Below are 18,021 nucleotides of genomic sequence, written 5' to 3' on the forward strand. Positions count from 1 at the left end.
GGTGGCGGACGTGGATATGAGTGGGCGTGGCCGTGGGCACCTCAGACGTGTCGGTCTCAACCGTCTGCAGGATGTGGCGCTCTGCTGGTGGAGCCTGGACGAGCCTGGTGAGGAGCTGTGGCCCTGGAGTCCCACAAACACGCGAAGGAACAACCTGGTCCTGCTCAGCTGCTCGCCTACTGAAGGCCTCAGGGTACACACACACACACGCACACACGCACACACACAGAGTTGGTAAATGACAACAATCAATCACCACGGCAATATTCACAAATGTTGCTACTTCCTTTGTTGCAGCTGTTTTTAAAGGCAAATCAAGCTATTATTGACTTTCATAGTACACAAAGAAAGTCCTGTATGCTCCAGTAAATTCTGCATTTCTAAAATAGAATGAGGGAAAAGTTGTGAGCGCAAACAACGTGTTCAAATTGCCAGGTAAGATAATTAACTCTGTGTACCCACGGGGCCCTGATTGGAACCACGGAGCAACCCTTTACCTGTACCGGCACACCGGAGGGATCGGTGGAGTTTGCCAGTCCAGCCTGCGTGTGTTTTGTTGGCGAAGGTTTGCGACCTTCTCCCCGTGGTGTCTTGTGGGGTAACTGTGGAAATATCCAGTGCAGGGCTGTTGCACAGAGCTGTGCAGTTCATTCAGTCATTTTGGAGTCAGACTTGTTGGCCTCCGCCAGTTTGGTTGTTTGGGAGCGAATTGCTGCTTGAAATGAAGGAATTCAAGTGTAGCTCACAAGTGATTGTAAGATGGAGCATGAAAGCACCAGGTGGTGTTTTGCTGTCTTAGTGATGTAGGTTTTGGAACAAGTTGTCGTTGTAGGTGAAGCTCTCAGATACCAGTCGATCTACAATATATTTCAAGCAGTGAGAGCTCAGACATCCAGAAGGAGCTTAGACTTGAACTTTAGCTTCTGCACATTGAAAGTCATGTAATCAGGATGCCTCCTAGACACCCCTCATGGAGGCATTTGGGACACGTCCAGCTCGAAAGAGACCCCGGGACACACCCAGCACGCACTGTAATGCTTACATTTCCCACCTGGCCCAGAACACCCTGCGATCTTCCATGCCTGCTAAATGTGCTGCCGCAGCAACACGGGCCTGGATGAGTGACAGGAACCTGATGAGTGGATGAATGTTGAATTAACTATGAATCGTTGAAAAGTGTGTGTGTCTCGATGCCTTTGTTGAGACCCTTAACACATCATTTTCACACAAAAGTGTTTTTTTCATTGATTCTTATCAATTTGGAAGAATTTAGGAATTTAATGAATATACACAGGTCACTGAAGCAGGTTATATACTTCATTCTCTATCCTTCAGGAAGCCACCTTCTCGATGCACTCACTGCCACCTTTTGACAGTGTGAAGGCCTTGTGGCGTTTGTCTTTTGTTTGAGACACTCGAAATCCTGCTTACTGGCTCTTTCAAATTAAATCAAGCTTTTCTACTTCGACTCTCATTATAAGCATGTCTCACAAAACTTCACGCAAAAGAGGCTATGCTAAATCTAATAACTGTCATGATTAAATACAGTAAACAAAACAAAGATATGAGACAGGACAAAGTATGAAACTGTGTCTGCTCGTGACAGAAATTCTTAACTTTAAAGGTTTTTTAATAAGACTTTAATAAGAACTTTCAGTGCTGTTTGAAGTCTTAAACTCAGGTACACAAATCACAAGTCCAGCTGTGCTCACACACACACACACACACACACACACAGAGTGAAGACGTAGTGAAAAAGGCTACAAAGCTGCTGTTTTGAGTGGAGACCTGTGTTGCCGTGGATGGGATTGGGGATGGTGTGTTAGTCACCTCAAGGGTGGCACCTCTGTGTTGCACCTTCATGCATCACCATATGAAATAAGCACGAGAGCTAAGCTGTGGTACAGCGTGAAGGAGAACGCCTACATATCCACACACACACTTAGACACACATCCTCATGGCCTCCGGCAAAACCCTACCCGTGACCCGATTCTATGTCAACATAGGATTGGCTTTATGCCCGAAAACAGATGAAAGATCCCAAATTACCGAACTGGGCTTAACTGCACTCCTCATGCCGCGTACCTCGGTAAGCATATGCAAAATATTCACCACACCAGAGAGAGAAGGGAGAGAGTCTGCGAGAGGGAGGAAAGATGAGCGTTACCAATTGCGTGCTAGGAAAACAAATTCACGCGGGAGAGAACGAGGGAGGGATGGGAGCTGGGGGGGGCACTTGAATATTGAAATAAGCAAAGCAGATGTTGTTCGCTGCTTTTTCCGCTTGTTGTTTTTGGAACGCTCTCCACATTTATCACACTCCTTCACCTAGTTTATTCCCTCTGTCTCCTTCAACCCCCCTGTCCTCCTCTCCTCCTTCTCCTCCTTCCTTCCTCCACGCTTCAAGAACATTAAAGTCTCTTCGTGGGGCTGCGGCATCGCGCTCTAATGAAAGCGTTTGTTGTCATTTTTCAGATGCGCGGTGTGAAATTAAGCGAGCAGTTTATGTAAGAGCCGTGGCGGGAATCAAACGCCGGGCACACATCGGGAGACGCCAGCTACTTCAATCACTTCAAGCTCATATATATGTTCCTTTTGTTCAGTTCGCTATCTGCCGCACTAAGCCAATTTTCTAGCCAGTCTCTCGGCATTTAAAAAAGTCTGATTTCTTTCCCTATGTGGTCTTAATTCGTATGCCCCCCCCCCCCCCCCCCCCCCCCATGCTGATAAGTGGAGCCACGGCACGCAGGGGGGTGGAGGGTGGGAAGGAGAGAAAAACACATACATAGTTCGTTTTTATGCAGCCAGTTAACATTTTTAATTATCCTTCCTTCATGCTTCCCTCCCTTAACCCCCCCCCCCCAAAAAAAACACACACAAACCATTTCCTGGAATTTAATAATCTTAATGAAAAGAAAACACCAGATGAATGTTTTCCTGCTTTTTTTGTCATATTTTTGTGGTTGTATGCGTGTTTATGTGTTTATATTTGCGAACATACTTTTTTTAAGTTTGATTTTTATTTTTTTAAGCGCATGACGATCCTGTTATCTGTCACCAAACACTTTCTCTGCAGCTGTTTGATCTGCTTTTGTGTGATTTCTGTTTTTCTTTTCAAAATTATTGACTTCAGCACTGTGCTGCGTGGCGTTCTTCTCTTGACAATCAAGAAAAACGGAAACAGAATATCCATGAAAGACAACCTCAAATGAAATCATTTGTATAGAAAGAATGTATAATTGCATAGAAATTAAATAATTTAATCTGTACTTCATCTCCTCCACAACTGCTAGAACACTGTGATTAAGAGCCTAAATTAACAGAATAAAATGGCTCATTTTGCCTCTAAATCACAAAAAGCTGCAGTCTTATTGTGCAGAATTAAAGCATGTACAGTAAAAAAAAGCATTTTCAGCAATGCACCGCCATCATAATTTGGACCATGAAAGGGTCGGGTGTTGAATCCAAAGTGCAGAATTACCCCCGAGCTCCACTGCTTTGTAAAAATCACACAGGAAACACTGCTGCCACAGTTTCGGTTCTTGCGAATAATGGAATAATGTTCCATCCGTTCTACAATTATGTTCAGTTGTACCAATTATGACAGTTAAGGTGTGGGGAATATTTTTGGTTCGTAATCCCGCCGTGCCTGTGCATTTTCTCACATCACTACCTCAACGCTAACCCTAATTCTCACACCTAAAACTTCCCAGCGCCACCCCCCCCCCAGCCCCCTCATCCCTTCATCCCTCGACTCTCCTCCGAGTCCCTCCGTCTCTCTCTCTACCCGTCTCTCCCTGTCTTTCTCTGCTCCGTGAGCTGGAAAATTGGCTTCAAAAGGCCACTGCTGTGAACAAGGGCCAGCCACACAGTTGGGCCCGTCCGCTTTATCTTTCACGCCACGGAGGGGAAAAAAAGGTGCTGGCGAGAGAGAGACAAGAAGAATGGAGAAGAATAGTTTTGACCAGTCACTGAAACCAATAACCAGGAGAAAGCTACTTACTAGAGGCCTTTCTCTCTCTCTCTCTCTCTCTCTCTCTTTCTGTCTGTCTCCCTCTCCCTCCCCCTCTCTCTCTCTCTCTCTACTCTCTTTGCATCTTTCTCTCCATGTCTCCAGCCCTCTCTTTCCCCTTTCTTCCTCTCTTTACTCACTTCCATTCCCACTCTTCCTCATCATCTTTTGTGCATATTTCTTTCCATCTGTCTCCCTCCCTCTCTCTCAGCCTCCCCTCACTCGCTCGCTCACTCCCTCTCTTGACCTTATTCATCATTTTTCTGTTTTATGCTCTCAGAACCGGGGAGTGCAGTGCGTTCACAAGTCACAATATGCTCTGGAGTTCAGAGGCAAACAAATCTCTGCTTGTATGAATATATTAAAAAGAGACACGCATGCTGTATGTAGGAAGTCATTTGCACTTCTTTTCAAGACCGGCTGTTGTTTTGAGCCTCAAAATGTGTTTATGTTAGACTTTATTCATGTAGCTCTTAAACTGATGCTTTAAAAATAATGGAAGCTTTTAGTCAGAATTGTGAGATGAGACCCAAAACATCACACAGCCAACTGAAAATGAGACTGGTCTTCAAATGATGTCTGATGAGCTAAACAACTGACGGAGAGTTCGTGTTAATGAGCTGCAGATAAATCTACATGTCATCGTTCGCCATTCGTGCTTATGGTAGCACGAGTGTTTGCAGTTTAAGAGCTTATGTTTTGAAAGATTGAAACCTCACAACCCTGAAACTCTCGAGTGCCATGCCGTAATCTCCTAATCAGCTGTGTTGCCTTCAGGGACCTTTTGCCTCTCTTTGCTCGGTCCTCATGGAAAGTAAAACGAAGCACATCATGGCCTTAAAAATGACCCGGAGTCAAAATGCTGCTGTGCTGACTGGAATAAATGTGACTGTAAATGTGTGGCTGAGTGTGAGAATATGCAGTTTTTGCAGTGCGTTTTCTGTGTGGTCTGCTGCAGCACTATTTTAGATTAGAGATTTATGGACTGCATCCTTTTTGCATATTGCACTTTAATGGAACACCCATAAGGGACTCCATCTAGACTGTGGAAGTCCAGGTCCAGCTTAGCTCAGGGCTCTTGGAAAAGTCAGGACATAAATCATGCAGATGAAATTTAGCTGATGAATAGTGGGTAGAAATATCTAGAATCATTAGGTCTTTAAATGTGATTGAAAGGATCTTAAAGTGAACCCTAAAATGTCCTTGAAGCCAGTATAATGAGGCCACACCTGAACTAAGACACTCTACATTTAATGCTGGCCAGAGGTGCCTTACAATACATCAAATGATTATAATAAGGAGTTTCTTATAGATAAATAAAATGGCTGTCAAGGTATCTGTGTTATATATTGTGTTTTCAAACATCCACGTAACATCGGGGATGATAAATCGTTTGAGGCGCATTACTTTCTGCTGGTGTGAAAGTAAAAATCATTAACTTCATTCAATTTTACTGGAAGATTGAGTAAATAAATACCAAACTGTGGTCCTGATCATAGCATGACTTAGCAGTGAACTGAAGTGCAGGTGTGGACTTGGGTTGAATGTGTGCTCACTCCCTCATATCACACGTGGTTTCTGAGCATGTGTCAGAATAAAAACACGACTTGGTACGGAAATACGCTCGTTGAACCAGGGCGTGCAGTATTTTCTCGTTGCCTCTGAGCTGTAGCTGACGCTGTCCCCCTTCTCTTTTCCTTGGAGGGTCACCTATCAGGGGAGGCAGAGCTGAATCAGCTGCACCTCATCCCCGATGGTGCCACGGTGGCATGCTGGCACAGCGGGCACCAGCAAGCCGGGCACGGGATGAAAAGCTGAGAGGATGAGATGTGGTTGGGGGGTCAGGGTTTGTGGAATTGAAGTAGGTCTTGTGATTCCTGTGACAGCATTCTGTGGGATGGACTCGATGGACCCTCGCCTGCTATGTGTCTGTGTGCAAGTTTATTTAATGCATGTGTCACTTTGTCCCTGCAGAAATGTAGCTATCCAGAGAACCGCACCCTACCAAGGATACCCCACCCCTTACATGAATTGAGCCCGTCTTGCCTGCTGCCTCAAATAAACACACACACACAGCACCCACCCCCTGGGGAGCAGCAGGAGCTAGCTCTGGGGGATTATGGAGAGGGAAAAAAGCTTTCAGGAGGACAGTCATCTGCTTCTCTCCTGCTGTAGACCATGGGCAGGCAAAAAAAACTCTTCCTCCCTCTAAGTCCCTTTTTGGCAATGCCTGCCAAAAAACTGGGCCGGGCAGCTTTGTGAAAGGAAAGGAAGGCAGGCAGGCAGCAGATCCCTCTTTCTGTCTGCACGGCGAAAAGAAATGGGCTCATTTAGCCAAAGCTGCCACGGTCAATACAGGGCTCTGATAGAGGCTTTGGTAAGGTGAAATCCCTCCTAAAAAGCTCTGTTAGTGACTGTGGAACTGTTGGGCTGCTGTTTAGTACAGGCTGTTGTCTCCTGTCATCCACCCACTGTTCCTGGTTCCTTGTGGGTGTTTTATCGACAGTACCACCCGTGACATGGCCTATCTCCCTCAGTGTCAATGCTAGCTTGCTTAGCGGGGCCATTGTGCCCACTCCCACCAACTGGTTGTGGTTCAGCAGGAAATAATCTGAATTCTGATTTTCACCATCGGTCAAATAATTCCAAGCTTCCTTCATGTATCATCCTCTTAATAGTGAAAAGAGCTTGTTTCTTGTCATTCACTGTGTGTTGTGTTGAGCTCTTGGCTCCTCACACAGGTAAACAGAGGGGGCTGTTTATCGCGGGGTGCCAAGCCGTGGCATGCTCAGGGAGAAGATGGTGTTGACCTTGAGTTAAAATGGAGCTCTTATCATTAGCTGTCTTGATTGACAGCTGTGTGTTTATGAGCAGTTTGGACGGCTCCATTTCCTCCATCTCCAGGGGTTTGGGGAAGTTGCCATGCTATGACTCATTTCTCTGTCTTCCATGTCCTTCTTTTATTCAGAAACAGGTTAGTTCGTTCACTGTACTGGCACAAGTTGGCATTTTCCAACTCTTAAACCGACGAACATGTTAAAACAACAACAATCCCTCTAACCACTCCAGTATCAACAGGGTAATTTGATCACTCAAGGACCAAAGACAAACACAGACGGAAATAAAAGCACAACATATAAAACATCACTACAAATCCAGTAATGTCCGTGGCCTTCATCTTAGTTTGGTAGACTGTGATGAAGAAATCCACACTTGAAAGCACGGATGTCTCCTGAAGTTGTTAAGATATTAACTTTTTTCTGTTTTTTTCCCCCCATCAATTGCATCAGCATGCTAACTTGCTCACAGTGCTAACACGCTAACGTTAAGCAGGTATAATGTTTTCCATATTGATAATCTAAGTTTAGTGCTAGCATGCTAAATGTTGCAAATGAGCACTAAACACAAAGCAGTTTCAGAGTCAAATGAGTAAACACTCCAGAGTTAGAGGGCCTTGCTCCAAACATCTCTGGTGTGAATGTGCTGTAACAAATGAAGAAGTTTGTGTCGTCCTACTGAGAGAAGAGAAAACAGTTTATAAGGGATGTTAGTGTGCATTTCTGCATCTGATTTATTGGGAGGATGTTCAAGTGTGCATCAGTCTCTGAAATCACTCTTTTCTCCGTGTTTCCTTCCTCTCAAAGGTCCTTAGCTCGGTGCGGACAGACGGGAATCTCCTGGACTGTCGCTTCAGCCTGCTCCAGCCCTACCAGCTGCTAACAGTGGAGCTACCTGCAGGACCCCAAGGCTTCAGAGAGGGGTCCTGGGCTGACGCCTGCGTGTACGAATACGCACGAGAGCGCCTGCGCCGTCTGTCCGTCACCCGCATCCCACTGCCATTCCATCCTGTCTCCTGCTCACGACACCCCTGTGAGACCACACTCGTCCTGGGCTTGAGTGACTCCTCCCTGGTTTTGTATGACCAGCGCCGGGGGGTCTCTCTCCTGGCCTCCTGCCCCATACTACCCACCCTCCTCGCCTGGCACCCTGCTGGGGCCGTGGTCATGGTAGGAGGAGAGCAGGGGGAGCTGATGTGCTTTGATGTGGGCTTGGCACCTGTAAGCATGGCACTGGTAGCAGAAGAGGTAGCTTCAGCTGCCACGCTAAGACTAGCTCAGCACCTGCGCTGCTTCGGAGGCCTGGAGAGACTGCAGTGGGGGACGAGCCTGGAAGGAGGCCCAGAGGGAACCGATATCCTGATGTTGGCCTTTCATGGGGGGCCACTAGCAGCTTTGAGATTCAGACTAGGTGGGTGAAATACGATTCAGAAATGCCATTTCAAAAACAAATGACTGCACAGACTGCAACAGAAAATCCTCACATTTGAGATGCCTGAAGCAACTCATATCGATTAGCAAAATGGTTGCTGATGTCCTGAAAAGAGTGCAAAAAGTTAAAAATGCTGAGCAAACGTTCGCTCTGCTTTAAATGAAATGCTCACACAGAAGTCTGTAGAGCTCTATAAGCTGGTGTGAAACGTATTCATCTCTGTGAATCTACATAAACTAACCTTGAATAATGCTGCAGTTATGCTGGTTTGATTTAGAAGAAGAGCACCAGATCCGGTTCAGTGCACTAATAGAAAATGAATAGAAATAATCGAGTAAACTTACGCAGCATCGTCGTCATCTCTTCCTAACGAAGCGCCCGCCGCCCTTCAGAGGCTCTTCCTCTGTTTTGGATCTGACACTGTATCTGAACCCCAGCGTGTAAATATGGCTGCTGAACGGGTCGACCTCTTCACTGCTGAGGGAAGTTAATTTGTTGACGGGCGGGAAGGTTAGCAGGAGTCACGCTCTCAGAGGTCATTCAATAATCGCCCCGGGGCAAGAGCCCCCCAGGTGCATTCTGGGATGCATTTTTCCGATAAATCGTTTACAGTGGCTGCGCAGTCCCTCGGGGCCCCCAGATAAAGTTTGCCAATCAAAATGTTTTCCGAAGCAGCCACCTCACCCTCTAACACACTCGCACACAAACACACTCGCGCAGCCTCACACACGCTGGCGCAGACACACACTCAGTGTCTTTAATTGTGACTTTGGAAAGAAGATGTGACAGTGGCACGCAGCTCTCTGCTGAAGTTTGAAAGCAGGAGTGTGGGGGTGGATGGAGGAAGGTAGAGGACTGTGCGCGTTTGAGTTTGTGTGTGTTTGAGGGTGTGTGTTTGACTGTGTGTATTCAACTGCGTTTGCTTGTGTGCACAGGGAAAGGGGAGGGTGTCTTCCAACAATAGCTTCCCCTCCTCTGATCGTCTGCCAAGGTTTTGATGAAGAAAGTCACTGCACGTCTTTTCTCCATGATAATTCTTCCCCCCACACACACGTGTGTGTATTCTTCTATTTCTGTGCTTCTGTGCGCGCACACACACACACACACACATGCTCACACTCCAACTCATTTGTTTGTTTGCTTGCTTGTGCTCCTTCTCTGTATTGACTTGTTTCATAAGGCCCGCTACATGACAGAAGGAGTGAGTCGGGAGGCGGCGAGGAAGAAAGACTTGGCCAAGCTCCAAGTTCTCTTTTTTCCATAGGAGGCAGCCCTCCCCAGTGCCCCCCCACCCCCACCCTCCTGCCTGCACCGAGTTATCTCATCTGGGCACACGTTGGCCGCGGCTGGGCCTGCACTGGTACAGGCTGTGGAAGGGCAGACCAGGGAGTGTGCTGCACCACACGCAAGGAAAACAGTCATTTTTATGTAGGGATGGGAATTTAGTGAAATATCGTTGATATTTAAAGAAGAATTACGTAACTAGTGTGAAAGAGAGTGCAAGCTGGTGCATCCTTATTTGATATTTATTTTGGTGACAGACAAAAGCAGAAAGACGTTCACTCAGCAGGCTTTATGGCGACATGAAGGTGGATTCTCTCCTCCGCTGCACAAGCTGCCGCCTGTTCATTCGGAGGCAGAGCTCATTTGTAAAGTCAAGTCTATCCAGTCTAATCAACTGGAGTCTAATCGATTCGTTGGGCATCTTATAATGAGTATCATCTCTAATTTTTAGGTATTTTCATTTCTGAAAAGGAGATAGATTGCACAAACTTAAAACTATGATTTACTGAGCCATTGTCCAAATATAACAGTTTCAATGGAAGATTCCTTCGTATTTTAGAGGACTTTAGTGCCTGGCTGTCATTCGTATCAGCAGTTTGTCAGTGCTTTTGTCCCTGAAGTCCTCTTGTGGGCTTAATGCTGCACAGTTTGATTCTCTGGAGCTGTTTGTTCCTGCTGCTGTTGTTTTGTGTCTGACTCAGAGACGCTGAACTGAGCTGCTCAAATAAGTTAGCGTAGACAGGTGTGGGACAGCAGTCACTTGTCCTTGCCACCACAATGATCCATTGTCTCTGCTCAGAGCAGACGTTAACGCCCAGCCCAAGGACCTCAGCGCACACATCCACACACACACAATCACATACACACGCACACTCATAAACACAAACTGCACCACGCTCAGCTGATGTATAAGCCACATTAGCCCACTCTTTAGGGGATTTGGGGGCTAGCTAATTGCCAGCTTGTCATTTTAATTGCTCATACCCACCCCCAACACACACACACACGCACAGATATACACACACAACTTCTTCAATTAATTAATTAGACAAGAGTAAGTGGTGACTTTGTCTGCCTGCAGTCTGGCCCGTTGACAGCACCGCTGTCGGTGATCACCTACACCGTCCAGAACTGTGCCACCACTGTCCAGATTTTGTTTAGTAAACATGTAAGCTTAACCACATAGTAGCATGATCATCATTTATGGCAGCATCCGTTTGAGTGTGATGTTGTCGCTCTGCTCCTCAGCATACACCAGCCTCTCCCAAAACAAGCTAGCGATGCCTCGACTGTTGCACCGTCATGATCAGGTGACAATAGCCCGTAATCACCCCTGGTATTCAACACCTTCACTTCTCGGATGTGTACGAAGGTAGTACACATAAAAAAAACACACATGCACCTTTGCCCTTTTGCACACAGAACGAGACACCTCCGCTAACGGGAAGGGCACAAAACCGACTCCTTCCATTATTCAACAGAGTCCTAACGTACACACACACACAAACAAACAAAGGCATAACCAATCACCTCTGGTCAAAGGGCCTAATCAGTTTTGGAGTTCCTCTCATCTCCTGAACAGACATCTGAGTTGCTGGGCAAAGTTAGAGATCTCACACATTCACACATGCAGCGTTTGAATAAGATTTTGGGAAATGGTCTGACCAGAATTGAACAGTATACTCAGTGTAGCTCAACCTTGTTTTTATTTTGTATTTACACTCAGATGCTCACTGAGGACACACAAGGGATTAAACAGGCTTCCAGGCTAATTGATTGACGTGTCAGTGCCGGTCTAACCAATCCACTGCTGCTCCAGAGTTTAGGCGATACTTGAGGAGGTTCATGGTCACACAATGTTCATGGTCACACACAGCCAGGGAGAGCAAAACTCTCCAACACAAAGAAGTATAAAATATAATAAAATGGAATAAAATTATAAGATGAATGTACATTTTGATCTCATAAAACAGCTGTTGCCAGATCTTTTCCAAATGAACCATCTTTTGCTTTGTCGATGGCTGACGGTAACGCGGCTCTGCTGCGTGTTGAAGAGGAAATGTTAAAGTTTAACTTGATGTTTGATTTGGTCGATATTTCAGTGATTCAGTAAGTATTGCTTTGGGTTAGTGGTTTATTTATTTATTTGTGAAGAGATTAACTGCTGCCACCTTATTTTCTATAATAATAAACTAAAACCTGACTCGATGTCACAGGGTCTCTGACGGGGGGCCAGATGGGTCCTGGGGAGCTGCTGCAGCAGCGGCTGCGTTGTGGTCAGGTCAAAGAGGCTCTGGGCGTCCTGGAGGCCATGGACTGGAGCATCATGGGAGACGAGTGTTACCGCGGCCTGAGCTCGATCACCAACCACCTGCTGAGACTGGAGCTGAATGCACGGACAGAGGGTGGGTCTCTGCGCTCAACACTAACGTTACTTTTACAGATATTTCTGTAAATTTAGATTAATTTCACTGTTTAAATCAAACCTCAGTAGTCAAATCTAAAGGTTTTGGTTATTCTACTTTATTTATATTTTAACGTCTGTTAAATTTGGTGTTAATTAGCACTTGAATTAGACTTCCTTTTGTGCATGGAGTATTTTTTCTGAAAAGTTAATATATCACAAGAACGTAAATGATTTAACTGTGCCAGCTAAATTATCTTTAAAAATAAATTCGGCCAAATTTTATTTTTTGGTTCATTGTGTGTGTTTCTGTTCTGTCTGTAGCCCAACTAGAAGCAGCTCTGGGTGTGTTTTATGCCCCACCTGCCCCCCTCTCTGATATGGTGATACTCGAGTACAGGGTGCCAATCAGCAAGTATGCCCGTCGCTTTTTTCACCACCTCCTCAGGTAACGCCACCTACTCTGTGCACCTGCTGTGGTCCTAGTTTCATCTTCTGAGGGAGAAATTAGTTTTACGTAACTCCTCAGGGGGTCAAAGGTCAAGTCAGCTACATTAGAGCACTTTTGGAGCTAAATGCATTTAAATACGGAAACACTATGTTCCTCCATCAGACTACAGAGCAGTAATTAAAATATAAATCACTATTTTTAAGGCATTAGCAGAGCGTTTTATTCATTTTATCAACAGAGGGTGCAGAATCAGAAAAATAAATACTGTCCAAAAAAGGTCTTTCAGAAAATGACATCCATTGAAGACACAATTTAATACCGCTTATTTGCAGCTATTTTAAAGATTCTAAAAGGGAAATAGCTTTTGAATTTCCTCACACACACACACACACACACACACACACACACACACACACACACGCACTGATGCAGCTTTGAGTCATTCATAAGGCAGAGCACCTCACATGCACCTGTTTAGGCTGTTGTTTCATTTTCCCTTCTGCCATGAGAGCCTTTTGAAATGCCTGTTTGACTGAAATAGACCCTGTTGTTCCCCCACACTGCTGCTTACTGCTCTCCATCCTGCAATTACCTCCCGTTTCCTCTCTCTTTCTTTCACCTCCTCTGTAGCGGAGCTGGAGCGTTGTTTGGCATCCCTCCTCTCTCCTCTCTTATCACCTACCTGCATTCTTTTTCTCTCCATCGACATCAAATGAAGGAAGCCCCCCACGCCTCCTCTCTCCGCTTGTTTTGTTTGTTTCATGTTGGCTCTAGACAGGGAAAGTTGTTTTGTACTGGGAGATACAGCGCTCTCTCTCCCAGCTTTAATTCTGGATAATAGGAAGAGGACCTGCTACTCTCAGTTCAATTATTGACAGTTTTGTATGCAGAGGTGTATGCGGATGTGTGCACATCGAGGTGTGTGTCTGTCTGCAGACCAAAGGAAGGAGGGAATGTGCACTACTGACCTATCCATCCATAAATTTTCATCTAAAGCGTGTGTTTAGATTCATTATTGTTCTTCTTTTTTTATCAGGCTGTTGCTCTTTAACTGTGTGTCTTTCTCTGCAGACACCAGCGCTTTGAGAAGGCCTTCCTCCTCGCTGTAGATTTGGAAGCCAGAGATTTATTCATGGTGAGTGGAAAGTAAATTTCTTTTCAGTTACTTTCTTGAAAAATGTGACACTTATTTAGGCAAAAAAAGGTGCCGACATTATAGTAAGTCTGTCCAGGAGTTTATAATCTCGTGGACACATATGAACAGCAAATGCAATAGAAGAAAAATGTGACAAACATTTAAAATTTAAATTACAAAAGTGTGACATCGTGGTCTTACAGCCTTTGTCAGATGTAAGAGCAGCTGGGTGTCTGACATTGTACACCTCTAAAATAAAAGTGGGATTGTTTCATTGTTTCATAATGGGGAAGTGTTGATTTTAGCAAAAAACTTAAATGAACTTAAAATTTGTAATAATTTGTAATAAACAAATCCATCCGTCCATTTTACACAGCTTATCCAGAGTTCCAAGAAACTCAAGTGTTCAAAAGTTTTTGTTGTATACTATTAGGAAGTCCTGACGTGTGTTATAATTGTCTTTTTTCCATCATACATTCGTTAAATAGCATTCTGTATGGTATTAAAAAGGTCTGAGAAAGTGTTAAATGTAACTTGGTGAACCCTGCAGAAGCCAAACACAGAGAGTACAAACACATCTTCATCACTCATCACTCACAGGTGCTCCGTGACTACAGGCAGGTAATGAAGGGAAGAGAAATATGGAAACTCCTCTGAAAGGCTGGGACACAATTTTTTTTTTCCAATAACAGCACCTCCTCTCACAAAGAGATCAGGACCAACCTAAGCCTGCTGTGAAGCCATGAGGATCAGGCAGGGCTTAATCCAAACTTGTTCCTTTATTAAAGATTATTCATTTACTTATTTAGACCATTTGACTGGTTATTTTTGATCATTGTGGCCCATGAAATGACACATGACAAGTCTTACGGCATTTTTCCAATAACACTATACAACCTATTGTAATTGTTCATTCATTGTTGTGCTGACATGGTGTGTGTGTGTGTGTGTGTGTGTGTGTGTGTGTGTGTGTGTGTGTGTGTGTGTGTGTGTGCGTGCGTGTGCGCTGCATGTCAGAAAGCAGGTGTGATCTCACTATGGGCCCCTATCTTTTCACAACCTCCACGGCCTCGGCTCGGCCTTCTCCTCTCCCCTCATCTTCCCTCTAACTTGGTCTTTCTTCCACTCCACGCTGAAATGCTCTTCTATGTGTTTGACCCCCTTTTTCATGGGGCCCCCTTTGCTCCATGCTTCACCAACACCCTAGACATTAATACAGACCCCCATACACACACACACACACACACACACATGCACACACACACACACACACACACACACTCGCACACTCCTCTTGCTCCCTCAATCACACTGATAGCAGTGGTTCCAATTACCTCCCCACTAAGTAGTGCTGCTGGGAAGCCGAATTGAAAAGGTGGAGTCGAGCCTGTGGACCTTGAAAGAGCGCAAAGGAGGAGAGAGGGGGCCTGAGAGGAGAGGAGGGGGTTGTGGTGTAGATGGAAAGCTATATGACAAATGCAAAAAAAAAAAAAAAAAGAAGAGCAGGAAGGTCTTGGTCTGTCACTGTAGAGGTGTCGAGAGATGAGCAAGAGAAACACAAGATGAGCACAGAGATGGAGGTGGATGGAGTCATATTTATTAATAATTCTCAGTGCTGGGTTTGAACTGACTTTGACGGGTGGAGGCAACCACGTCAGGACAAGTCAGACTGGGCCAAACAAGCCTGAGCTGTCAGCAGTTTGCCCCAAATAATAATAATTATTATTATTCTCTTCAGTGCTGTATGGATGCTGCTTTGTCAACACTTCCTCAAACCTCAAAGACATTACTCGTGAAATGTTTGTTCTCATAGATCATTTCAGTATTTTGTGCCAAGAAACAAAGTGCAAGTGCCAAATTTTAAAGACAAAAACCAAAACGTGCCATCAGAATTCGTTTCAGACACAGTAAAGTGAAGGAGGTGACAGAGATGATTTGGATCACGAGTATTTGATCTCAGAGCCTGATTGTGTGAAGTTGGTGTGATGTTATCCAGAACTGGTGCGTCACTGTCCAGAGGCTCTGCAGACTGCTGGACCAGAACTACAAAACAATTATAGAGTAAATTCACTCGTCCATTTCAGCTGTTTCAGCGCTGTGTCCCCCTCCTGTGGCTCTGATACTGCAGCTGGCAGATGTTTTTTGTTTTCCTCTTTTAAATCTGACTAAATGCTGCACAGGAGACATATTTCCAATCATATTTTATCATTTTTTCTAGTTTTTTGCTTAAGATGAATTGGCTGAAATGCAACACGATTTAAAACCGAATGAGAGAAGTTTGTGAACCTCTCTGTGCTCTCAGTATATCTGGCTCGCACAAACACAGACATAACTGCAAACACTCTGCAACAAAGCGAACGCTCACTCACGACGAGTGTTTTCAAGCACATTTCTTGCCTCAGCGACCAAGAGAGCAGCAACTCGTCATCCAAAAGGAGCGACAGAAAGGACGGAGGAGAAAAAGAGGACGTTGACATTTCACCCCTCGCTCTGTCCTTCGCTCTAATTAGGTTGTGTTGTTGCTTTAACCTGCTGGTCGGCTGATTGAGTTGAGGTGGAGGGGGTTAATGAGGGCAACCCCCACGTTCGCCGAGCTCTTTTTAACTTCCAAACTTGCCCACAGAACTCAATAACGCACCATCGACTTGATGAAATGCACACACTCAAGCACACACATAGATAACATGCACACCCTCACCTCTTCTAGAAATACCCAGCATGATATACCCCCCCATCACCAGACCCCCACCCTGTGAAGCCCCATTGTTTCCCAGCTAACAATAGAGGCCCTCCAAGCCCTTTTTCTAAAAAAGAAACCTTTTGTTATAATGAAACACTTTAGTGTCAGGCTAAATTGAGGGGGAGGAGGAACTGGTCGCAGGGGGGTGTTTTGGCGGAGGTGGCGGTTGGGGGTGCATGTAGAGGTAGTAGTAGGGGGTTACTGAGTCGTTTGCATTTTTTTTTCATAATTGGCGCTGTTCTGTAGCTCTCTAATTAGCCTTTGATAATGAGTTGATAATGTAGCCAATTAGGTCATTCGTCAGCCAAGTCAAGCCGACAACAAGTTTTTTTCCTCCCCACCTCCCTCCCCCTTTTCTTCTTCTTCTTCCTCTTCTTCTTCTTGGGTCTTTGGCTCTTGATGTAGCTCGTTAATTAAATCAAATTGTGTGATAGCGAATCTGATGCCGACTCTTTTGTTCCCCAATGAGAGCTTGTACTGTTTCTTGTTAGATGCGCTAGCAGTAAGGCAAGCTTCGTCTTTTGGGTTCACCCCCTATCTTCCTCTCCTATCTGACGCCGGGCTTGGCGGCGCTGGAGGAGGAGGAGGAGGAGGAGGAGGAGGAGGAGGAGGAGGAGGAGGAGGAGGTATCGCACGTCTTCGGCAATAAGCTCATTGTTGTCGCTCAGATGAGTAATTAGCGTTATTAAAACGTTAAGTCCTTAACACCTATCTGATAGAAGTGTTAGTCAAACACAGTGCTCCTGGATAACAGGTGTGTCAGAAAACAAGTGTGTGTGTGTGTGTGTGTGTGTGTGTGTGTGTGTGTGTGTGTGTGTGTGTGTGTGTGTGTGTGTGTGTGTGTGTGTGTGTGTGTGTGTGTGTGTGTGTGTGTGTGTGTGTGTGTGTGTGTGTGTGTGTGTTTGCATGAATGTGTGCAGGTTCAGCAAATGTGCTCATGTCCAGGGATTATGTTAATTAGTGAGTATGTATTTTCATGTTTGCATGCTTGTGCTCGTGTGGATTTGTGTCCGGTCTCCCTGTCAATATTTGATTTGACTTTATGTTTCTGGCAAAGAAAAACTCCACCCTAAAACATTTTAGCACCAAAACAAAACGAAAACAAAAGTCTTATCTGCTTTGAATTTCCAGGACTAATTGTTAACGGTCCTGGTTATAACTGGCTGAAGGCAGCTGATGCGACATTTGCCTGAGACATTTCCAGGGGTTGCAGTGAAGCCTGAAAACTTCAAAAGCAATCATCAGGATTTGATGTCCGTCTCTCAGAATCAAAGAGCGAAGGCTTCTCTCCAGAGCCGCCTTTTGATGCTGATATTTTACTACCGCACAGGGAGAAACACAGAGACAAAGACTGCGTCCAAATCATTCAAGTCAGATACAGGATGAATCTCTGCAGGTAGAGTTAGACCTATTTGGCAAGATTGCAGTTAAAACATACAATTTGATAGTTTTTAAGAAAGAAAGATGCTGCTGTCACTGCTGTAACACTTTTCCTATTACCTCTCTAAATGCAACAAGTTGTTTCTTGTTCTCTGCGAGATGTTGAAAGGAACATTACAGATTATGGAGCAGAAATCCCAAAGCTGAAACGTTCGCCCTGTGCATGCTGCAGTTTGAGGTTGCACTTCTATCACTCAGTGCTGACAGGGTGCAAATCCACACTGAACGCTCGCATATGTACGTCCCATCGATCCACACTCTGTCCATTAATGCGTCGTAAACGCT

General features: G+C 45.1%; 1 protein-coding gene across 1 annotated transcript in view; it reads left to right on the top strand.

The window, feature by feature from the left end:
* Positions 1 to 18,021, top strand: part of wdpcp (WD repeat containing planar cell polarity effector) — a 50,992-nt gene that overhangs the window by 18,230 nt on the left and 14,741 nt on the right. The window contains exons 8-12 of the mRNA XM_070977873.1: positions 2 to 193; positions 7,658 to 8,261; positions 11,783 to 11,971; positions 12,295 to 12,418; positions 13,493 to 13,556. Of these exons, the coding sequence (XP_070833974.1) occupies positions 2 to 193; positions 7,658 to 8,261; positions 11,783 to 11,971; positions 12,295 to 12,418; positions 13,493 to 13,556 (1,173 nt within the window). The remainder of the gene's footprint in view (position 1; positions 194 to 7,657; positions 8,262 to 11,782; positions 11,972 to 12,294; positions 12,419 to 13,492; positions 13,557 to 18,021) is intronic.

Source organism: Chaetodon trifascialis, chromosome 13 (genome assembly GCF_039877785.1).
Source record: "Chaetodon trifascialis isolate fChaTrf1 chromosome 13, fChaTrf1.hap1, whole genome shotgun sequence".
Classification (NCBI taxonomy): Eukaryota; Metazoa; Chordata; class Actinopteri; order Chaetodontiformes; family Chaetodontidae; genus Chaetodon; species Chaetodon trifascialis.